This window comes from Anolis carolinensis, unplaced genomic scaffold (assembly GCF_035594765.1).
Source record: "Anolis carolinensis isolate JA03-04 unplaced genomic scaffold, rAnoCar3.1.pri scaffold_13, whole genome shotgun sequence".
NCBI lineage: Eukaryota > Metazoa > Chordata > Lepidosauria > Squamata > Dactyloidae > Anolis > Anolis carolinensis.
Genome location: NW_026943824.1, coordinates 918,190 through 942,584, shown reverse-complemented (window position 1 = coordinate 942,584; position 24,395 = coordinate 918,190). Strand labels below are relative to the sequence as shown.

General features: G+C 48.2%; 1 protein-coding gene across 1 annotated transcript; it reads left to right on the top strand.

Moving 5' to 3' along the window:
• Positions 1-7,193: 7,193 nt before the first annotated feature.
• LOC134294190 (uncharacterized) lies at positions 7,194-13,478 on the top strand. The gene is made up of 2 exons (XM_062964446.1): positions 7,194-9,914; positions 13,143-13,478. Exons 1-2 carry the CDS (start codon positions 8,367-8,369, stop codon positions 13,182-13,184), a joined length of 1,590 nt encoding a protein of 529 aa, XP_062820516.1. The 5' UTR covers positions 7,194-8,366; the 3' UTR covers positions 13,185-13,478.
• Positions 13,479-24,395: the final 10,917 nt, after the last annotated feature.

Below are 24,395 nucleotides of genomic sequence, written 5' to 3'. Positions count from 1 at the left end.
ATAAATTCTGCTTACTCACGGCTTTATAGGCCAATAGATTGTAGCTAGGAGCAGAGTCCCACGCGTTCAGAGGATAGGAAGATAATGATCCAGTTTGTGTGTGTGGAAACACCATGCTCGTGAGCCACAGGGCATGCACTGACATATAGCAAAGGGGAGTGAACAAGTTCTAGAACAGGAGTACATAAACAAGAACATAGAAAACTTCCAGGATATTTTAAATCCAAAATCAAAGCTTGACTTGAACCAGGAACGAGAGAACTCTTGCGCAGCGTTGCCTGAACTGACCTTAAGGTAAATAACCTGTTGCTTAATAGACACCCATGAAAGCATTCTGCTTCCCGTGAATTTCCTTCACAACTTTCCCATGTAATCTCTCTGAACAAGGCTCTGATTTGTAAATGAAGACTTTTGTTGATCTCCGTAGCTGCAGGTGGGTTCCCATGGGAACCCTAATTATCACTCAGCTCTTCACTTGATTCCTTATCTGCTGTTGCTTCTTCTGACTCCTCCTCCTTGAGGTCCTGCACTTTCCGAGCTGGTTTTCTCACAGAGGGAACCATCCTTTTCCAGACTTGAGGGCCCATCACTTTATGTCACAGGAAAGCTCACAATCCTCTCTAAATCATCAGTTAAACCATCAGCCTCTGGAGACTGATTTGCAACATGGACAGCCCTTAGGGTTTTGCAATGAAATACTGTTTATGTTGGTCCAAAAAGTTTACCCATGCCTGATATATATATATATATATATATATATATATATATATATATATATTACACAATACACATTACACATTATATAATATAATATATAAGCATTTCTTGGGGCTCCACGAGAAATGTTTGCTTCAAAAAGGGCTCCACGCCCGAAAACGCTTGAGAACTCCTTCTTTAAGTAATTACATTGATGTAGTCACGTAGTTAATGTGATATTGGATTCTGGCACTGATCCTTGTGAATAGCGCATTCTGGCACATGGAATCATGGGACCCTAGAGTTGGAAGAGATCACAAGGGACATCTAGTCCAGCATTCAGGAACATGTATCATTACCTCATTTATTCTTGGTTATTATGTGTTTTTATTGTATGCTATGTTTTAATTGCTGATTTTATCAATGATCCAACCCTTTTTCTTTTCCACAACTGTGATGTCTGGTGTGTTGTGTTCCAGAACTTTATCAGTCTGGATTCAGAAGTCCCACAGTATCTTTGCGTGCTCATTTTCCAATACTTTTGCAGGTTTGTGATCCCACCAGTTCTTTACTGCTGGGAGGTGGTACTTGAGGTATAAGGTCCAATGAATCATTTGGGCCACATAGTTGTGCCTCTGTTTGTAGTCTGTCTGTGTGATTTTCTTACAGCAGCTGAGGATATGATCAATGGTTTCGTCGGTTTCCTTGCAGAGTCTGCATTTTGGGTCATCTGATTTTTCGATCTTGGCCTGAATTGCCTTTGTCCTGATGTCTTGCTCCTGGGCTGCAAGGATCAGGCCTTCTGTCTCCTTCTTCAGGGTCCCATTCGTGAGCCAGAGCCAGGTCTTCTCCTTATCAGCTTTTCCATCAATTTTGTCAAGGAACTTTCCATGCAATGTTTTGTTGTGCCAGCTGTCAGCTCTAGTTTGTAGTGTGGTTTTCTTGTACTGATTCTTTGTCTTATTTTATTATTTTTATTATTGTTATTATGTAATCCAGTGATCCCCAAAGTGGGCTCTACCGCCCCCTGGTGGGCGCTGCAGCAATCCAGGAGAGCAGTGATGACCACAGATATATACATCTTTCTGTTTAATTGCTATTAAAATTTTAAAAAAAATTTTTTTAAGTCATATTTTTTTCTGGAAAGAGGGCGGTAGGCCAAATCAGTTTGGGAACCACTGATGTAATCAAAGCACTCTGCATGAACCGGAGCCAAGAATCCCGTTTTGTTTTGTAACATAAACAGAGAGAAGCTGGGCCCGAATCACCTTCATTTAAACAGTGATAGGAAAAATACATCCCTAATAGAGACGCAAGTGGTGACAAGTGGCCTCTGTTGAAAGCGACGGCCATCAGGGCCCTTTCATGCCTGCCTTGGTGCGCCCGACCCCTTTGGCAACGGCACATGAAGGCGCACGATCCCACCGATACCAGCCTGTCCTCGCTAATGACAAACTCAGTCGAGCATGGGCTCGTTCCTCCTCGTGTTGCCCTCTGCTGTGGTTATCACCAGAATGAAATGGAAATGAGTTGGGGAAAAGGAGAAGAAAGTCTAATCTTGAAGACGTGAGTTGCGGAGGGAGGGGGGCGGGGATAAGGCTTAGTAAGATTACTCCGACCCCTACCTTATCCCAGCCGGGCTTTTCTTAAACCCAGAAAAGAGCATAAATAAAAATAGACTTTGTTTCAAAGGCAAAGTGTAGACGTCAGTGCATTTGGGAAGGCGGCAGGAGCGAGCAAGGGAGGGAGATTTGCACATAAAACAGCACGCTCGCCTCTTGTTGTACAAAGGGAGCCAGAAGGACTTTGGTGCATCGCAGCCAGAACGGCAGGGGAACGCTGAAGGTCAATTTCAAAGGAGGCCTCTTTCTTAAATGTGTTTTGCTACACAACAGACGCCGCCTTAATTTCCGTCTCCTGCGAATCTACTGCTGGTTCTCTTTGCTGTGGTTTTCGCGGCGGTGGTTTAATGACCAGAGGAGATGCGGGCAGCTTGGATTTGAATTGATTCTAGTTTGTTGTGGTGGTGTGGGGTCCAGCCAGCATCTTCAAAGAACTTCCAAGCAGTGCTTTCCTCTGGCCAAAGAGCCACTCCGTCCAATATTTAGAATCGCAGAATGGTCAACTGGATGCCTCTAAGAAACAGTCAAGGAAAACAGCTTGTGACAACGACGCCTGGGTCCATCTCTTCAAATGTCACTCCAGGGAGATACAACGATCAGTAGTGTTCCTACTAGCTTCAGCCCGTTGCACCCCTTTCTAGATTTGGAGGACCTTAAGATGATAATGCATCTGCTGGTTGCCTCAAGGTTGGACTTCTGCAATGCGCTTCACATTGGGCTATCTCTGCACCAAGTTTGGAAACTCTAATGAGTTCCAAACATGGCAGCCAGACTGGTTACATCTGGGGTTCTTAGACTTTTTCAGCCACAATACTCTTTTTTAAGCAAAAGTTTCTCATATAGACACAAAAAATGTTTATATATATATGGCCGGGCTTTAAACCTCCAGTAAATTATTTTTATTATTATTATTATTATTATTATTATTATTATTATTATTATTATCTTGTTGATCAAGAAGTTGACAGTTCGAAGCCCGGGTCAGGGTGAGCTCCTGGCCTTTAGCCCAGTTTCTGCCTACCTAGCGGTTCGAAAGCAAAATGTGAGTAGATAAATAGGTAAGTGGGGGAGTATTTAAGGCACCCATAAAGGAAAAATGCCAGAAATTGCTGGTGATCAAGGAGGAAAACTCTTTGGCATGGAGATGGAGCGACAGTACCTCCCATGACTGAAACCAAGCACAAGCCTCCAAGATGCCGAAGATGGAAAAAGCCTATATACACCTCTAGCTATGTACAATTGTCTGTCTTGTCATTGTATAAACGGCATATAATCCAGTATCTGATCTCAGATTATTTGCTTTGAACAGAAACATATGAGTCTACACTGCTATAATAAAATAATCTGGGATCAGATGCTGGATTGCATGGCAGTGTAGAAGGGGCCTCCATTTCCTTTCACCTCAAGTCCTCAGGAGAGGTAGGTAACAAATAACATGTATTATTATTGTTATTATTACTGCATTCTGGGAAAACATCCAGCATTTCCAATGGGGTCAATTGTTTTGTAGGGTCTGATCCGAACCTTGGCCCGGCCGTCAGCGATTTTTGCTAGCAACTCACTAGGTCATCATTTTCCTTTCCTTCAGATGCCTGTCATTGAGCTTGCACAGCAAAACCAGCCTCAAAACACATTTTCTCTTTGACTTTCCCTTGATTCCGCCTGCCTTGAACTGTGCCGCAATTCCTTCTCCCATCAAGAGCTCAAAACCAGAGCCGGGTGCGTTTCTACAAGCATCAGCAAATCATTAGACATAGTGTTGGTCTAAGGCCTGGCTCCTGCTCTTGCCTATAAGATTAATATAAACGGATCACTTAGTGCAGACGGATCAATTTCCCAATTAAAGGGAAGAGCAAAAAATCCTGACCCCTTGAAATTCTCTAACAACCCAAAGAGTTTAGCAAGGCACACAATCCTTGGACTTGGAAGGTTTCAAAGGAGGGGACAATTATCTCTTGAATGTTATGCTTTTCCATTGGAAATTTCTCCTGAGCTTCAAGGGAGACCAAATAACATAACACAGCTCTGATACTGTCCAGTTAGGGATCTGCATGCATTTATTATCTTGATATGCCACCCTACCTCCAAGGAACTCAAGATAATATCCATGGTTATCCCTGAATGCAGAGGTAAATGTGACAAATAGCTGCTATCAGAAAACTGGCCAAAGTCAAATACATCTGGTTAGTCAATAACAACATCAGCCTGGCTTGTTCTCATGGATCACTTTTGTTTTCCAACCACTGCGCGATTAACATCCACCTTGGACAATTATGATCTAGTCCACAATAGTATCACCGAAAGCACCAGTGATAGATGGATGTCCAGATTGCACTGAAAAAGTTTCAGTGTCAGGAATCCGTTCTGTTTTCATTTCAAATTTTGGTGGCTCCCTGTTCTGTTTCTGGAAAGATTTCTGGAGATTCGGAAGGGGAGCCATTCCGATTCATAGTTCGGGAACCAGAGTTCCACTTTGGGAAGAATCTTCCTGGAGACAGAAATTCGAAACGAAAGCAGAATGGATTTCTGCTGTTTTGCACATCCCTAACTTCCAATTTATGGCAGTTTTAAGTCAAACTTTTGAGGCAAAACTTGCACAGACAGGGTTCACTACTGTCGTCCTTAGAAAATGTGACTTGCTCAGTGTCAGCAATTGGGGATTCAAGCCCTGTCCCAAAGTCCAGTCCAATTCTGAAACCATGACAGACGAGTGTCTACAACCAATTGCCAACCAGAGCCGCAGACATTGCAGCGGGTCCCGTTTGTGGACTTCGCTGCCTCCCAGCACATTTCTCCATCAGCCACTGCGACTGAATTAACGTTCTGAAGTCCCGTGGATGAAAAAAGGCCAAGGGTCTTTTCCCTTTCTGTCTCTTCCCAATTATACTTCTCTATATAGCAAAAGCCAAGACAGCTGTAAGGTTATCATCCACCGAGCTAAATTATTCAGAACCAATTTCACTCTCAAAAGCTCCCTCTCTCTTTCTTTCTCTTTCTCTCTCATGTAACTCTCAAAAATAGAACACATTTAAATGAAAGAGAAATCTTGTTCCCAATCTATATGGAGGGGAGAGAGCACTCCTGTTTCGACACGAGGTGGTTTTGAATTTCTGCAGAGGAAGCTTCACCTTGGCCCCAGTGCCGACCTTTGTCTGACAACGTCCCCATTCTCTGAAAGGCAAGCTGACGTTCCAGTCCATCGGTTTAACATCCCTGTAGCACGCGAGGAGGAGGAATACGGCGGAAACAAATGCCATTCGGCCCTTGAGAATGGCCTGCCTTAAAAACTTGACACTATTGGATCATAATTCTTCCAGCTGCAGAATAGTAAGGCCTTTGGACAATAGGCATTTTAGCTGCTGCATCGTCCATTCAGCCATCCATCCTATCATAGAATCATAGAATCATAGAATCATAGAATCATAGAATAGTAGAGTTGGAAGAGACCTCAAGGGCCATCTAGTCCAACCCCCCGCTAAGAAGCAGGAAATCGCATTCAAAGCACCCCCGACAGATGGCCATCCAGCCTCTGCTTAAAAGCCTCCAAAGAAGGAGCCTCCACCACGGCCCGGGGGAGAGAGTTCCACTGCCGAACAGCCCTCACAGTGAGGAAGTTCTTCCTGATGTTCAGGTGGAATCTCCTTTCCTGTAGTTTGAAGCCATTGTTCCGTGTCCTAGTCTGCAGGGCAGCAGAAAATAAGCTTGCTCCCTCCTCCCTATGACTTCCCCTCACATATTTGTACATGGCTATCATGTCTCCTCTCAGCCTTCTCTTCTGCAGGCTAAACATGCCCAGCTCTTTCAGCCGCTCCTCATAGGGCTTGTTTTCCAGACCCTTAATCATTTTAGTTGCCCTCCTCTGGACGCTTTCCAGCTTGTCAGCATCTCCCTTCATCTGCGGTGCCCAAAACTGGACACAGTGTGATTCCAGGTGTGGTCTGACCAAGGCAGAATAGAGGGGGAGCATGACTTCCCTGGATCTAGACGTTATTCCCCTATTGATGCAGGCCAAAATCCCATTGGCTTTTTTAGCTGCCGCATCACATTGTAGGCTCATGTTTAACTTGTTGTCCACGAGGACTCCAAGATCTTTTTCGCACACACTGCTGTCAAGCCAGGCGTCCCCCATTCTGTATCTTTGATTTCCATTTTTTCTGCCGAAATGAAGTATCTTGCATTTGTCCCTGTTGAACTTCATTTTGTTAGTTTTGGCCCATCTCTCTAGTCTGTCAAGATCGTTTTGAATTCTGCTCCTGTCTTCTGGAGTGTTGGCTCTCCCTCCCAGTTTGGTGTCGTCTGCAAACTTGATGATCGTGCCTTCTAACCCTTCGTCTAAGTCGTTAATAAAGATGTTGAACAGAACCGGGCCCAGGACGGAGCCCTGCGGCACTCCACTTGTCACTTCTTTCCATGATGAAGACGACGCATTGGTGAGAATCACCCTTTGGGTTCGTTCGCTTAGCCAATTACAGATCCACCTAACCGTAGTTTTGTCTAGCCCACATTTTACTAGTTTGTTTGCCAGAAGGTCGTGGGGGACTTTGTCGAAGGCCTTACTGAAATCTAGATATGCTACATCCACGGCATTCCCTGTATCGACCCAACTCGTAACTCTATCGAAAAAAGAGATCAGATTAGTCTGGCATGACTTGTTTTTGGTAAATCCGTGTTGACTATTAGCAATGACCGCATTTGTTTCTAAGTGTTCGCAGACCACTTCCTTAATGATCTTTTCCAGAATCTTGCCTGGTATTGATGTGAGGCTGACCGGACATTGGTAATTGTTTGGGTCGTTCTTTTTTCCCTTCTTGAAGATAGGGACCACATTCGCCCTCCTCCAATCTGCTGGGACTTCTCCTGTCCTCTTGAAGGTCTGATGCTGTTGTTGATTGCATTCAAGTTGGCTTCAACTTAGGACAGACCTAGACATAACATGGTACGGTCATTCCACTGACACGTTGTCCTGGTTTCTCAGTATTTGGGAAGGGTCTTTTCTTGTCAACAATTCGGGCAAATGTCACCATTCTTCCCACCTCGCTAGCAAAGAGCATGTTTAGAGCACTTTAACTTCCTTCATGCTTAGAAGTCTCACTCAGTGCACTTTTGCCCTGTTCATTTTATGTTTTTATCGTTGCGTTTTAACTTGTGTTTTATAAATGACTAGCTGTGCCCGGCCACGCGTTGCTGTGGCCTTGTCTGGTGTTGTTGGTGAGAAATTGTTGAGGTAGTGGTGGAATTGAATGTCTGTTGTATGGTTGTCTTTATGTTTAGTATGCTTGTTTGTGTCCTGTGAAAGTGGTGAGGGTAGAGGACACTGTTTATGTTGGATTAGTGAGACTCTACTGTATATTTATAATCTTATATTATCTGCCTAGAACTGCCCCTTCTACACAGCTGTATAAAATGCACACTGAAGCGAATTATCTGGCAGTGTGGACTCAAGATAATCCAGTTCAAAGCAGATAATATAAGATTCTAAATGGGTAATATAGCTGTGTGGAAGGGCCTTGAGTCTACACTGCCATATAATCCAGTTAAAATCAGATAATCTGTATCTTATAGGCAGTGTGGAAGAGGCCTGAGGCCTAACTGTGCCTGTCCCCTAGACTGAGTAGGTTGCTAGGAGACCAAGTGGGTGGAGCTTAGCCCTCTAACTGGCAGCAATTGGATAAAAGCAATTATTCCTTTCCCTCTAATTAGGACTTTATTTTTCTTTTCTTTTTGTTGTATCAACCTAGAGCCGTGGATGATGGGTTGTGTTGTCAAATTTTGAGGTTGGGGGGCCTGTAGTTTTGTTGTTTTGTCCGCTGCCCTGATGCCATCACTCTTTTATGTCAGAACCCTGCTACTAGAGCCTGGATGTGGCTCTGAGTTTCAGGGTCACTGACATTGATAAGACACCTGCGTCCCAGGACTCGGAGGAGAAACGGCTGATGGACTTGGCGGGGAATTTGCGCGGGGTTTTACTGAGCGGGAAGAGACTGTTCAAATGAGGGGGAGGGTATATAAAGGAGGGTTGGCCGGAGCCTCCCATTCTTGGCTTTTCTGATGTTCATGTTTCCTACAGTAAAAGTTCCTGGTGATACCACAGAGAGTCTCGTGTGTTCATTCAGGAGCGGCTGTGGTGAGCTGACACTAAGCCAAGAATACGGACACCATCCCGCTGTAGCGGTGAGGTGTAACATGCAAGTGGAGGATGAAGAGCTCTTGGGCGCCGGAGGAGGAAGGTCGGAAAGGGCCACTCCCGAGACGGACGCTGAGTTCCACCAGCTGGCGGCCCTGGCGTCATCCACCGCTTATGCCCAGCCAAATGGGGTAACCCAGAGGCGCGGAGTGGTGCGGGGAGATAGCACCGGAGGAGAGGAAGGTTCACCTTCCCCAGGCCCGCAAAAGATGGTGTTTCTGGAGGAGAGGATGTCGGCGATGGAGACCACCCTGGCAGTGATGTCGAGGGCGATGGAGCGCCTGGCGGTTTTGGCGGAGCCGGAGCGAGGAAGGGAACTCCGGGCTAGCTCAATGTGGGACGTGAGCATGGGAAGCAGCCAGGGCTTTGCAGACCTCCCAGCACCGAAGGGAAGGGAAATGCGAAAGGAGCCCGGTGCCCGGCCCAAGATCCAAACGAGCCTGACGCGGGTGGAGGAGAGTGACGACGAAGGGGAAAAGCCTCCGAGAATCCCGGCTACGCTCCCAACTGAGACCCTGGTGCCCCTGGCGAATGCCGGGCGTGGCACAGGACAAAGGGAAGCAGCAGCGGGGCCCACTGGCCCGCAAGGGGGCTTGCGACGGGCGGAGAATTGGGGATTGCCACCACAGGGACCCCTACCGAGACGAGAGGAACTAAGGATCGAGTTTGGGGGAGAGTCCTCTGAACTGGATTTTTTCCTGACCACGGTGAGGGGCTATATGGAGGACAATGCCCACACTTTTAGAACGGAATCCAGCCGGGTACGGGCCATTGGTGCAGTGTTGAAGAGGGGAGCGGCCAGCTGGTACGTTCAACTACACGCGCGGCGCGACCCATGTCTGGGGTCACTCCGACGCTTTATGGGGGCCCTGGAGACCCGTTTCCGAGATCCACTGGAGCAGATCCGGGCGAGGGAGGAGTTGAAGACCGTCTCCCAGGGGCAGAGGTCGGTATCTGAGTATGCGGAGGAGTTCCAATGCCTCGCTGAAAAGGTGCCGGAATGGTCTGCAGTGACAAAGATAGAACTCTTCAAAGAGGGGCTCAGGTGGGAGATCCTCTCCTGGGCGGTGCATCGTGATGAGCCTGACACACTGCGCGGATGGATTCAGCTGGCGGGGCGCATCGAGACATCGCTGGCCCAGGCGAGGAGGCACCGAGGAGGGCTACAGCAGCGGCCGCAGATGAAAGAGGGGAGCCGGAAGGAGGGATCAACCCCAGCCGGGAGGAGAACGGAGCCGACAGGGAACGTGAGCACCAGCAGGAGGGGCTGCTTCGTGTGCGGCCGTTTGGGCCACAGGGCTGCCGAGTGCTGGCAGAGAAAAGGGGAAGGCGGAGGCCCGCCCAAACCAAGAGCCGTGGCAGGGAAACGCGCCGAGGAAGAACCACCGATGAGGCACCACTCGGGGGGGTTGGTAAGTCAGGACAAAGCCATGATAGTGGTCCCCATTCAGCTGGAAAGTGGCAGCAAACAAGCAACCTGCAAAGCATTTGTGGATTGTGGATGTTCCAGGAACATCATCTCCCCTGAATTAGCCGAGGGATTGGGATGCGAAAGAACGAACCTAGAATCCCCAATAGCTTTTTCGCAGTTGGACGGATCCACAGCATCGGGATCATTAGCTAAGTACAGTGCCGAAGATGTAAAGTGTAAGATAGGGAGTTGGGAAGGAAAGGTGTCATTTGTGATATCACAAATAGCCAGCTATAATGTTATACTAGGCATGCCATGGCTGGGGCAGGCCAACCCGCAAATCAACTGGGAGGATAAGAGCATGATCTTCAGGATGAAGTTGGAAGGAGGGAGCCAGGAAGTGGAAAGGGAGCCGGGGAAAAGGGGGGAGGAAGACTCTATCAGGATAGCAGAACTGGCAGATAAATTACCCCCAGAGTATCGGGATTTTGTGGACGTATTTGATGAGAAGGAAGCAGACAGTTTCCCACCGAAGCGGAGAGTTGAAGTGAAGATAGAGCTAGTCCCAGGAGCAGAGCTTCCTAAGGCAAAAATATACCCAATGTCGGCTAGGGAAAAGGAGGAACTGAGAAAATACATTGATAAAAACCTAGCGAGGGGTTTCATAGAGCCTTCAAATTCCCCTCTAGGGGCGCCTGTGTTGTTCAGGCGCAAAAAGGACCAAACGCTGAGGCTCTGCATTGACTACAGGGGCCTGAATGCAATCAGTTCTGGAAATAAATACCCCCTACCTTTAGTGAAGGACTTGATCGCCCAGTTATCGGAGGGACAGATATTCACTAAATTGGACTTAATTGAAGCGTACCATAAATTGCAGATTAAACCAGAGGACAGGTGGAAGACGGCCTTCTCCTGTGCATTCGGATTATTCAATTATCGTGTGCTCCCTTTCGGTTTGTGCGGCGGAGGCGCCGCGTTCATGCAATTAATCAACGAAGTGTTGCATCCATTGTTGTACAAGGGAGTCTTTGTTTTTTTAGATGACATATTGTTAGTATCTCGGACTAAGGAGCAACACATAGAACTAGTCAGGGAAGTCCTGCAAAAGTTGAGAGAAGCAAAACTGTATGCGAAGCTTGCCAAGTGCGAGTTCAATAAAGACCAGATAGACTTTCTGGGGTATAGGATTTCCTCCCAGGGAGTGGCGATGGACCCTGCGAAGGTAGAAGACGTGAGGGGGTGGGAAGCCCCCAAAACACGGAAGCAGCTGCAATCCTTCCTAGGGTTCGCAAACTTCTATAGAACATTTATCAAGGACTTTGCGCGCCTCACTTTGCCATTAACGGATTTGTTAAAGACTAAAGGTAGGGGAGAAACAGCCAAAGTGAAGGCCCCAGGGGCCAAACTGACCTGGACAATAGAATGCCAGGAAGCTTTCGAAGCCCTTAAAAAGCGTTTTACTGAGGAGCCTGTCCTACAGCACCCTGATATGTCTAAAGCCTTTGTATTACATTGCGATGCGTCAGACCGGGCATATGGGGCAGTTCTGCTACAGAAAGACGAGGGGGGGAACCTGAAGCCATGTGGCTATCTGTCAAAAAAGTTTAGCGATACAGAAAAAAACTGGCCGATTTGGGAGAGAGAAGCCTTAGCGATTCTAAAAGCACTAGAGTGCTGGAGACACTTTCTGGAAGGAAGTGGAACACCGTTTGAGGTGTGGACTGACCATAGAAATTTACAGTATCTAAGATCCCCTCGTAAACTATCAGCGAAGCAAATTAGATGGGCCCAATATTTCAGCCGTTTTGATTTCAGACTCAGATTCTTCCAGGGGAAACATAATATACTCGCTGACGCTCTCTCTCGGATGCCTCAGCACGGGGGAGGAATTCAGGAATCTGAAGGGAGTATTTTTCTTGATAAGCAATGGGGCCTGGCAGTACTAACTCGAGCACAAGCGGCCAAAGAAAACAAACGTACTGCCATTTCCACGGGGGGAGGAGAAATATGGGAGGAAGAGTTGAAGCGAGCGTATGGAATGGACAAATGGTTACAAACAAACAAAGAAAAGGGAGAATTGTGTGGGGATTTGGTGTTTGTAAATAAGAAATTGTATATTCCTGAATGTTTAAGACGAGAAATGTTAAGGAAGTACCATGATAACAAGGGTGCGGGTCATCTAGGCCCCACCAGGACTATTAAACTGTTGGCCAAACAATGCTGGTGGCCCGGAATGAGGAAAGACGCCAGGGGATACGTCACGCAGTGTGAATTATGTGCAGAGGGAAAAACACCACCGGGGAAGCCCCAGGGGCTATTGCAGAAGGTGGTGGAGCCCATGAGGCCATGGGAATGCGTAGCCATGGATTTTGTAGGCGAACTACCCCCCAGCAGAGGCCACAGATACATTTGGACAATATTGGACCTATTCTCAAAACAGGCACACTTTGTGGCTCTGCCAAAACTCCCTTCAGCTGAAAAACTTGCTGATTTGTATGTGAAGCATGTATATCGCCTACATGGGTGTCCCGACAAGATAATTAGTGACCGGGGAGTCCAATTTACTGCAAAATTTTGGGGAAAATTCTTACAGCTGTTAGGAGCAGAAAGGAACCTGAGCTCGGCCTTTCATCCCGCGACCAACGGGGGGGTCGAACGTACCCAACAGACACTGTGCCAATTCTTAAGGATGTACACCAATTATAGACAGGATGATTGGGCGGACCTTCTTCCGTTTGCTGAGATGGCTTTTAACGGGGCCGTACATTCGGCCACAGGTCGTGCCCCATTCGAAATAGTATACGGACAGGAGGTGGCACCTTTCCCCAGGCTACCCGAGTGGAAGGAAGGGGAGGGCCAGACCGACGAGGAATGGCCGGCCAAAATCAAGCAAGGGTGGCAAACCGTGGTAGAGGCATTGCGGGAAACACAAAAGAAGTACAAGCTCTTTGCGGATCGTAGGCGCCGAGAGGGGGACAAATTGGGCGAAGGAGATCTGGTTTGGCTGAGCACAAAAAACCTGAAATTGGGGTTCCCATCCAAGAAATTGGCTCCACGCTATATAGGGCCATTCAGGGTAGCAAAAAGAATAAACGAAGTGACCTATGAGCTGAGGCTACCAAAGGACCTAGGAAAGGTACACCCGGTATTCCATTGCAGCCTGTTAAAAAAGTATAAAGGAACTCTGGACAGCGGAGAACAATAGTTGTGTTTAATCTTTTCCTTCCAGGACGAAGGGGAGGAGGACGCCATGTCAGAACCCTGCTACTAGAGCCTGGATGTGGCTCTGAGTTTCAGGGTCACTGACATTGATAAGACACCTGCGTCCCAGGACTCGGAGGAGAAACGGCTGATGGACTTGGCGGGGAATTTGCGCGGGGTTTTACTGAGCGGGAAGAGACTGTTCAAATGAGGGGGAGGGTATATAAAGGAGGGTTGGCCGGAGCCTCCCATTCTTGGCTTTTCTGATGTTCATGTTTCCTACAGTAAAAGTTCCTGGTGATACCACAGAGAGTCTCGTGTGTTCATTCAGGAGCGGCTGTGGTGAGCTGACACTTTTATATATATAGATTGTGATTTATTTTATGTCTTTAATTTTCATTTGCGTGTTTCTCGGTACTGATTGTATGTTCGTCTTGTATTTGTAAGCCGCCCCGAGTCCCTCTGGGGAGATGGAGGCGGGGTATAAAAATAAAATTATTATTATTATTATTATTATTATTATTATTATTATTATTATTATTATTATGTTGTACTCCATGCATGCTATTTATGGTTTCTACTTGCAAGCCCCACCAATTCCATTGCATTCCCTAAGGACCGGGCTGTGGTGCAGATGGTTAGTAGCCAGCTGCAATAAATCACGACTGACTGAGAGGTCGTGAGATCAAAGCCAGGGTCGGATTGAGCTCCCAACCATTAATAGCCTAGCTCGCTGTTGACCTAAGCAACCTGAAAGACAGTTGCATCTGTCGAGTAGGAAATTTAGGTACTGCTTTATGCGGGAAGGCTATTTTTACTCATTTATAACATCATAAAAACTTCCAGCAGCATGCAGAAAGAATGAGGAAGTACTCCATCAAGGATTCGGTGTTACAATAACCAAACATTACAAAGAGTAAAAACACAATAAAACGACATTATGCAGAACAATACATCAATCCATAAAAGCTCATTTAAAACATACAATGATATAATAAAATAAGAAGGACCACCAATTTCGTGGAGGGGGAAAGCATGGAGTGGCCATTTAGACTAAAGTACAATAGTATAGTTATAAAGTGCTTTGGTGCAAGAGCACAAAGTGCAAACATATCTCGACCTTTGGAAAGGGGGACAAATGTCCAAATTAATTGTAGGAGAAGAAAACAGTGCGAAGGAAAATTTATTAATTTAAATTTCGATCATGGGGACTAAGTCATGGGATCGAAGCCCGGGTCGGATTGAGCTCCTGACCATTAATAGCCTTGCTCGCCGTTGACCTAAGCAGCCCAAAAAACAGTTGCATCTGTCGAGTAGGAAATTTAAGTTCCGCTTTATGCAGGGAGGCTATTTTCACTTATTTACAACATCATAAAAACTTCCAGAAAGAATGAGGAAGTACTTCATCAAGGATTTGGTGTCACAAGTGGTTGATGAAGTGGCCGGAATCGAGCAACCCTCATGAAGGCAGAAGCTGGAAAATGTTAAATTGCCTCCGTGTTTGTCTATATGTCATATTTCTAATATTGAATGTTTGCCATGTCTATGTGCATTGTGATCCGCCCTGAGTCCCCTTCAGGGTGAGGGAGAAGAGCGGAATATAAATACTATAAATAAATAAGTAAATAAATAGTGACACCATGTACAGCCTGGCAAGACCTACACCGCTGCAGATAAAGCAGCCACCTTCGTAAGGATGAACATTTGGAAGGGAAAGCGAGGCAAGTGATGCTGCCAAATGAGTTCATTTCCTGTTTGTATTGTTCGCTGTTTCCTTTGTGTGCGTTCCCTAAAACACCTGCTTTAATATGCTGCCCTCGACCAGCGCGGCTCATCCATATTTATGCCAAGCTATATCAAAAATTAAAGCTCTTAATTAAAACATCATTGATATTTTATGGCAATGAATGTATTCATTTAAATAAAAGGGAAGCATTTAGCGTAATGCGTTCGAGGCAAAGCTTATTGCTGCCGTTTGTGAGCCTAGCAAACGCCGGCAAGCGGTCTCTCTCTCTCTCTCTCACACACACACAAAGCGGACCAGACATTCCTTCCAAAAAAACCTCAAAACTGGACTTCAGAGACCTGACATTGAGGAAATGGAGGCTGTCAGGATATTGGCAAGCAAAGAAAAACATGTGTTAGTCTCCAGGGACATGGGCCAGAGATGGGCAAACCCAGGCCCAGGGGTCGGATGCAGCCCCTTGGGCCCTTTTTGCAGGCTCTCCTTCCTCCCTTCCTTCCTTCCTCCCTTCCTTCTCTCTTTCTTATCTCCTTCCCTCTCTCTTTCTCCTTCCCTTCCTTACTTCCCTCTTCCTTCCTTCCTTCCTTCCTTCCTTCCTTCCTTCCTTCCTTCCTTCCTTCCTTCCCTCCCTCCCTCTCTTTCTCCTTCCCTCTTTCCTTACTTCCCTCTTCCTTCCCTCCCTCTTTCCTTCCTTCCTTCCTTTCTTCCTTCTCTCCTTCCTTCCTTCTCTCCTTCCTTCCTTCTCTCCTTCCTTCCTTCCTTCCTTCCTTCCTTCCTTCCTTCCTTCCTTCCTTCCTTCCTTCCTTCTCTCCTTCCTTCCTTCCTTCCTTTTTTCTTCCTTCTCTCCTTCCTTCTCTCCTTCCTTCCTTCCTTCCTTCCTTCCTTCCTTCCTTCCTTCCTTCCTTCCTTCCTTCCTTCCTTCTCTCCTTCCTTCCCTCTCTCCTTCCTTCCTTCCTTCCTTCTTTCCTTCCTTCCTTCCTTCCTTCCTTCCTTCCTTCCTTCCTTCCTTCCTTCCTGGTCTCCTTCCTTCTCTCCTTCCTTCCTTCCTTCCTTCCTTCCTTCCTTCCTTCCTTCCTTCCTTCCTTCCTTCCTTCCTTTCTTCCTTCCTTCCTTCCTTCCTTCCTTCCTTCCTTCCTTCCTTCCTTCCTTCCCTCCTTCCTTCTTTCTCTCCTTCCTTCCTTCCTTCCTTCCTTCCTTCCTTCCTTCCTTCCTTCCTTCCTTCCTTCCTTCTCTCCTTCCTTCTCTCCTTCCTTCCTTCCTTCCTTCCTTCCTTCCTTCCTTCCTTCCTTCCTTCCTTCCTTCCTTCTCTCCTTCCTTCCTTCTTTCTCTCCTTCCTTCCTTCCTTCCTTCCTTCCTTCCTTCCTTCCTTCCTTCCCTCCTTCCTTCTTTCTCTCCTTCCTTCCTTCCTTCCTTCCTTCCTTCCTTCCTTCCTTCCTTCCTTCCTTCTCTCCTTCCTTCTCTCCTTCCTTCCTTCCTTCCTTCCTTCCTTCCTTCCTTCCTTCCTTCCTTCTCTCCTTCCTTCCTTCTTTCTCTCCTTCCTTCCTTCCTTCCTTCCTTCCTTCCTTCCTTCCTTCCTTCCTTCCTTCCTTCCTTCCTCCCTTCCTCCCTTGTCTCCTTCCTTCCTTCTCTCCTTCCTTCCTTCCTTCTTTCTCTCTTTCCTTCCTTCCTTCCTTCCTTCCTTCCTTCCTTCCTTCCTTCCTTCCTTCCTTCCTTCCTTCCTTCCGAGACACAGGGCCACCACCAATTAGGCCCCATCTCTCGTTCCCACCAACCGTACTTGTGAGGCTGGTGGGACCGAGAGTCGGGCTCCTCCTGATGATCTCAGGGCTCATATGGGCTGATAGGAGGAGATGAGTTCCCTCACGTAGTTAATGGATAGATATATTTCTTTAATACGCTCTCAAATATTCACCCACAATTAGAACTCTCAAAGCAGTAGCACTGAGCATAATAAAAGCAGCAACCAATTATTACGTGTTTCCAGGACACCTAATTGATTCTCCAAAGCCATTAAGTCTCCAAGGATGAAACAAATTGGTTCATCCTTGGGGGAAAAATGGAAAATGGAAAGAAAGAAAAGAAAAAAACAGTGGAAAAACAATGGAAAGTGCCATATCTTGCAGGGTGAAAATTCATCAGCTGACTCATTAGGTACATGTATGTTGAAAGCGTTCATGGCCGGAATCACTGGGTTGCTGTGAGTCTTTTGGGCTGTATGGACATGTTCCAGAAGCATTCTCTCCTGATGTTTCACCCACATCTATGCCAGGCATCCTCAGAGGTTGAGGAGTCTGTTGTCACTGTGTTGTCGAAGGCTTTCGTGACCGGAATCACTGGGTTGAGGATGCCTCTGAGGATGCCTTCCATAAATGTGTGTGAAACGTCAGGAGAGAATGCTTCTGGAAAATGGGCAGACAGCCTGTGAGACTCGTATCATCAGGTATTTCTCACATTCATGCCCAATCTTCTGATTTTTCCTTTAAAAAGGATGCAAAAATATCTCTCTCCTCCATTTTGGACCAACGAAATGCCCCAGCTTTGTTCTGCTCCTCCTGAGAATTATTTCCAAATGCCAATCTGACTCGAGTATTTGAAAGCAATAATGTTGTGAATATTTATTTTTGAGGGGAACAGTCAAAGCGAGGCAGACTGACAAGTCAAAACCTTTGCTCTGGGGCTTATATCAGAGGAAGGAGAGAGAGCGAGAAGTGAGAAAGCAAAGCTCAGTTCATCAAAACAGGGCCGCATTTGATTAGAAAAGAAATATTGTATAATTCTACCTGAAGTGCTCCCTGTAGTGACTTTTAACTATTCATTTCATTCCTCTAATTAAAAACAGCTAGGAAACTAATGTGGGGAAAGTCATATTCTAGTTTAGATTCATTTATCCCATAGATAACGTGGCGAAAACTCCCTCAGGAAAGTATTAACCTTTTTATTGATTCAATACAAAAGAGAGGAAAAAAACCCTGCTTGCTGTTTCTGCAGTTGGTGTGCATCGGGTGTGGAAAGAAGGCAGCGAAATGCAGTATATTTTAGCAACTTGGAGAGGCTGGAAACATGTCCTGGTATAGATATTAGGGCTGTGCAAAAAGTCGTGTGTGCCTTGTATGTCGTATTATCTCGTAAGATCGGTACATGCAATGCAATACAGTACAGCAGTGATTCCCAAAATGGGTGCTACCGCCCCCTGGTGGGTGCTGCAGTGATCCAGGGGGGCGGTGATGGCACCTATTAGGAGATGGGGCGGGGCCAGGGGAGGGGCGGGGCCTCTTCCCAAGTGCTGGAGACAGGGCTGAGCACCTGAGGCACCTGTTAGGACACAGGGGGCGGAGCTAGAGGAGTGGGTGTGGCTTCTTTCCAAGAGCCTGAGACAAGGTTGAGCATCTATACCTCTCCTGAGGGGCTTGTTGGGACACAGAGGGCGGAGCTAGGGAATGGGCGGGGACTCCTTCCAAGAGCACGAGACAGGGCTCCTGAGATGCCTTTTAGGACTAAAGGGTGGGGCTAGGGAAGGGGGTGAGGCCTCTTCCCAAGAGCGTGAGACAGGGCGGAGCCTCTATACCTCTCCTGAGAGGCCTTTTAGGACTAAAGGGTGGGGCTAGGGAAGGGGGTGGGGCCTCTTCCCAAGAGCGTGAGACAGGGCTGAGCCTCTATACCTCTCCTGAGAGGTCTTTTAGGACTAAAGGGTGGGGCTAGGGGTGGGGGCAGGGCCTCTTCCCAAGAGCGTGAGACAGGGCTGAGCCTCTATACCTCTCCTGAGAGGTCTTTTAGGACTAAAGGGCGGGGCTAGGGGTGGGGGCGGGGCCTCTTCCCAAGAGCGTGAGACAGGGCTGAGCCTCTATACCTCTCCTGAGAGGGCTTTTAGGACTAAAGGGCGGGGCTAGGGGTGGGGGCGGGGCCTCTTCCCAAGAGCCCGAGACAGGGCTGAGCCTCTATACCTCTCCTGAGAGGTCTTTTAGGACTAAAGGGCGGGGCTAGGGGTGGGGGCGGGGCCTCTTCCCAAGAGCGCGAGACAGGGCTGAGCTTCTATATTTTTCCTGAGAGGCCTTTTAGGACTAAAGGGCGGGGCTAGGGGTGGGGGCGGGGCCTCTTCCCAAGAGCGTGAGACAGGGCTGAGCCTCTATACCTCTCCTGAGAGGCCTTTTAGGACTAAAGGGCGGGGCTAGGGGTGGGGGCGGGGCCTCTTCCCAAGAGCGTGAGACAGGGCTGAGCCTCTATACCTCTCCTAAGGCGCTTGTTAGAACACGGGGGCAGGGTATAGAGGTTCAGCCCTGTCAGGCACTTGGAATAGGCCCCGCCTTCTCCTCTAGCCCCGCCCCCTGTGTCCAGGACAGGGATAGAAGCTCAGCCCTGCCTCAGAGCTCGTAACTCCGCCCACCCTAGTCCTGGCCGCCCATTTGTGAGACTCTAATGTATTAAGTCAAAGCACTCAAGACTTTGTCAAAGCGCTCAAGACTTGGCTGTTTGGTTGTGCATTTAAGTAAATCAGATCTAATTTGCCAAATAGTCACTGTTGAATGTTTTTATGTTGAATGTTTTTATATTGTGGAATGATATTTTAAATGGTAAGTCGCTCGGAGCACTCTGGTGGAGAGCGACTAATTAAGAAACAAAGTGAAGTGAAGTGAAGTGAAGAAACGTGAGGGGTGTCCAAGCAAAATACTTAAGACTCGAAACACTCACCTATGACTTTCTGTTACAGTTCAGTAAACATCGTAAGTCTCCCAAAGTCAGTTCCATTTTCCTGACTGCATGGAGCATCTTTTTGCCTTTTCTGGCTGAAGCGGTACCTGTTCATCTACTCACATTTGCCTGCTTTCGAACTGCTAGATTGGCAGAAGCTGGAGCTAACAGTGGGAGCTCATCCGGCTCTCCGGATTCGAACCACCAAACTTTTGATCAGCAAATTCAGCAGCTCAGTGGTTTAGTGAGAATTGCATCCCAATTTCCATCCTTTGTGCACTTCCCAAATATTGGGATAGTGAGAATTGCGTCCAAGTATTTGGGAGGTGCAGAAAGGATGGAAAGTGGGCCCTTTGTGTTGGAATCGGAGCTAGTCCTGCCTCCTTCCAGCCAGCGTCACAAATGCCTAAAGGAATTTTGGGAACAGAATTGAAAAAAGGAAGAAGTGCTGATAAAAATATGGAAAGATTCCTGGAGCATCTTTGATCAAACGGGAGTTCGGTTTCGCCTGAACCATAGAAGCCAATAAAAGCAAGTAGAACCCACCAGCTGGAGAAACCAGAGAATGAGCTCCTTCTTCCAGAAAACACTCCTAGATCTCAAACCAGGCAAGATAAAGCACTGTGTAGCAGTCCTTCCCCTCCTGCTTCCCTTTATTTTCTTTTTATTCTTCGGAAGCTCAACAATTCAACCAGATGCTCTCTGCCTAGCGCTGCGGGAAAGCTGGCAGCCTGTGATTATTTGACGCGAAAGGGACATTAAGCTGCCCAATTGATTTTTTTTTGGGGTGTTGCTCGCATTGCTGTCAATACGGGGCGGGGTAGGATCAAAATCCCAAACATTGTGGGGAAACCTAGATCTGCCAAATATGGGGTGGTTGGAATGGCCATGATTCATTCAAGAGCCACGTATAGACAATATGGACGGGGAAAGCGGAACGAGCAGGGAGGGCACATGCTGCAAAGCCGCACCCACACACAGCCTTGGAAACAAAAAGCTGGACGGAAATGGCACATGGAGGCAGCCATGGCTGGAGGCAGTGTGTGGGGAGAGAGGGGGAGAGTTGAGCCAATTGTGGACGGCAGGGCTTTGTTGACTGCAAAGGTTGAAGAACACCTGAGGTCCCAGTAGTCATTAAGCGAGAAAAGAGCAGAACAAAGCAGGCAATTGCAAGGGGAAGGGGAAGGCGAGGGAGGAGGAGAAGCATAGAGCAGATTTCCTGCCACTGCTGGTGCAGGTTGCACTTTTCCAGCTCAGGCGCTGAATTGCAGCTACAAAAGGCCAGAACGACTGGCAGGGTCTGGATCAGGCATGGATAAACCTTTTTGCCTTGGGTTGGCGGCCCGTGAAGGAGAGGGCCTGAGAGAAGGATTCACCAGGAGCGGGTGGAGCCGGGCCCAGGACATCCTCAGGTTGTCCTCCTGGTATAAGGACAAGGATGCTCACCCCATCCTCATGCCAGGAGGAAAACGAGACACACGGTGATTGCCCAAAACTTCTCCCTCAGGCTGGGAGAAGGGAGAGACAGGCCACATCCAAGAGTGCTCTGGAGAGCCCGCAACCACCTTTCCTGAGCCATCCTCCCAGCATAAGTACATGGCTGCTTGCACTGCCTTTATTCCAGGACGAAGGTGAGACACGTGGTGGCTGAGAGCACTCCAGAAGGCTCTCAGCTGCTGCGTGCCTTCCTCCCTCTCTTCTACTCGCACTGCCCTTATGCCAGGAGGAAGGTGAGATACGTGGTGGCTGAGAGCGCTCCAGAAGGCTCTCAGTTGCTGTGTGCCTCCCTCCCTCTCTGCTACTCGCACTGCCCTTATGCCAGGAGGAAAGTGAGACATGTGGTGGCTGAAAGCACTCCAGAAGGCTCTCAGCTGCTGCATGCCTTCCTCCCTCTCTGCTACTCACACTGTTCTTATGCCAGGAGGAAGGTGAGACACGTGGTGGCTGAGAGCGCTCCAGAAGGCTCTCAGTTGCTGTGTGCCTCCCTCCCTCTCTGCTACTCGCACTGCCCTTATGCCAGGAGGAAAGTGAGACATGTGGTGGCTGAAAGCACTCCAGAAGGCTCTCAGCTGCTGCATGCCTTCCTCCCTCTCTGCTACTCACACTGTTCTTATGCCAGGAGGAAGGTGAGACACGTGGTGGCTGAGAGCGCTCCAGAAGGCTCTCAGTTGCTGTGTGCCTCCCTCCCTCTCTGCTACTCGCACTGCCCTTATGCCAGGAGGAAAGTGAGACATGTGGTGGCTGAAAGCACTCCAGAAGGCTCTCAGCTGCTGCATGCCTTCCTCCCTCTCTGCTACTCACACTGTTCTTATGCCAGGAGGAAGGTGAGACACGTGGTGGCTGAGAGCGCTCCAGAAGGCTCTCAGTTGCTGTGTGCCTCCCTCCCTCTCTGCTACTCGCACTGCCCTTATGCCAGGAGGAAAGTGAGACATGTGGTGGCTGAAAGCACTCCAGAAGGCTCTCAGCTGCTGCATGCCTTCCTCCCTCTCTGCTACTCACACTGTTCTTATGCCAGGAGGAAGGTGAGACACGTGGTGGCTGAGAGCGCTCCAGAAGGCTCTCAGTTGCTGTGTGCCTCCCTCCCTCTCTGCTACTCGCACTGCCCTTATGCCAGGAGGAAAGTGAGACATGTGGTGGCTGAAAGCACTCCAGAAGGCTCTCAGCTGCTGCATGCCTTCCTCCCTCTCTGCTACTCACACTGTTCTTATGCCAGGAGGAAGGTGAGACACGTGGTGGCTGAGAGCGCTCCAGAAGGCTCTCAGCTGCTGCGTGCCTTCCTGGGGCTGTCCTCCTGGCATAAGGACGGGGCTGCTCGCCCTTTGTACTGAGAGAAGAGTGAGGCAGGCAGAGGCCGAGAGGGCTCCAACACCCTCTTGCCAATCGCCTGCCTCTTTCCCTGGCCCGTTCTTCTCCTGGCGTCAAGATGTGGTTGCTCATCCAGTCCTTATGCCAGGAGGAGGGTCCAAGTAAGGCATGCGGTGGCTGAGAGCAGGCCAGTAGGCTCTCAGCCGCTGCGTGCCTTCCTCCCCAACCCGTCCTTTTGGCATAAGGACACCACATCCTTATGCTTCATCCTTATGCCAGGAGGAGGGTCCAAGTAAGGCACGCGGTGGCTGAGAGCAGGCCAGTAGGCTCTCAGCCGCTGCGTGCCTTCCTCCCCAACCCGTCCTTTTGGCATAAGGACACCACATCCTTATGCTTCATCCTTATGCCAGGAGGAGGGTCCAAGTAAGGCACGCGGTGGCTGAGAGCAGGCCAGTAGGCTCTCAGCCGCTGCGTGCCTTCCTCCCCAACCCGTCCTTTTGGCATAAGGACACCACATCCTTATGCTTCATCCTTATGCCAGGAGGAGGGTCCAAGTAAGGCACGCGGTGGCTGAGAGCGCTCCAGAGGGCTCTCAGCCGCTGCATGCCTTCCTCCCCCAACCCATCCTTTTGGCATAAAGACACCACATCCTCATTCCCAGAGGAGGGGAAAAATTAGGAAGGCCAGACGTAAGCGCCCAGAGCTCCGTGTCCAGCCCACGGGCCTTAGTTTGCCCATGCCTGCTTCAAAGTTTCCCCAATGGCGCAAATGTACTGAATCTTACCAGAGTGAAAATGGAATTCCAGATCCCAAATAATGGATTCAAACAGCCCTGCTCCTGATTCTCCAGCTTTTCTCCAAAAACAGAAAGGGGGCATCCGAAAACGGAACCGAAAATGGTATGCATTGCCGCCATTTAGCACACCCCTACTTCTCAGTACAAATGATCCACATTTGCAGAGTCCTACGCAGCCCTGAGAAAAGACGTTGTCTCCTGAGTCTGCATGTAATTTCTATTCATGCAAATTGCGCGCATTAAGCATCAAGGTGAATGGCACAGAGCTATGTTGATCTACAAATGGATTCATACAGATTTTACATCTTCTCCATCTCAAGAGTTCCACAAGGGGGAAAAAATCCATAGCATCCCCACTTTAGGTTTTACTAAGAGTGAGAGCTAAGTCAGGAAAAAACCCAAGGGAATTCATGAAAGCTGCCAGAATGTTTGCAGACTCTCTGAAGTTGTGGAACTTCACGTCAATCTTTGCAGGCTTTTATTCATAAAGAGGAGAAAGCAATCCACTCTTGCGAAAACTTTCCTGCACAATTTCCTCAGGAGCGAGATCTGAGAAGCAGAGAAGGAGGTACGGTAATAAGATACAAGGGCGGGCCATGCGGGTGAAAGAGCCGTTGTGTTTTTCTGGGTACGGCACTGCTCTATCTCTTTTTTCCATATCCCAGGCATTCCGGATGCCTGCAACTTGCTCCGCCCTTCACTTACACCTTCCCGGTGAGGCACCCCTTCACCTCGTCATCGGGACCGCGTTAGGTCACTTCTTTTCATGAATCCTGGTGAGTGGATTTTCTTCTACCATACATCTAGAGTGCCGCCCTTGCTGCTTTCATACGGTCGCTGCATACGGCGGCAGCTGTTTTTGAGCTCCGCCCACCATACACGGTGACCGCAGATTCTCCAGTACAGCTCGAAAGTTTCACCATATGCTCAGCCTATAAGACGACGCCCGGCGTATAAGACAACCCCGACTTTTGAGGTTTTCCTGGGTTAAAAAGTAGTCTTATACGCAGGAAAAAACAGTGTGTATATATATATATATACACACACATATATATATATATATATACACACACACACACTAGCTATGCCCGGCCACGCGTTGCTGTGGCGAAGTATGAGGCCCCTTCTACACAGCTGGATAAAATGCAGACTGAAGTGGATTATATGGCAGTGTGGAGTCAAGATAATCCAGTCCAAAGCAGATAATATAAGATTATAAATGGGTTATATAGCTGTGTGGAAGGGCCTTG

Bases quoted from the DNA above. Each gene is read 5' to 3' on its own strand.
- LOC134294190 (XM_062964446.1), top strand. From the start codon at position 8,367: ATGTTCATGTTTCCTACAGTAAAAGTTCCTGGTGATACCACAGAGAGT. The intron at 9,915-13,142 runs GTAAGTCAGGAC...TTTTCCTTCCAG, and splicing joins GGCACCACTCGGGGGGGTTG to GACGAAGGGGAGGAGGACGC.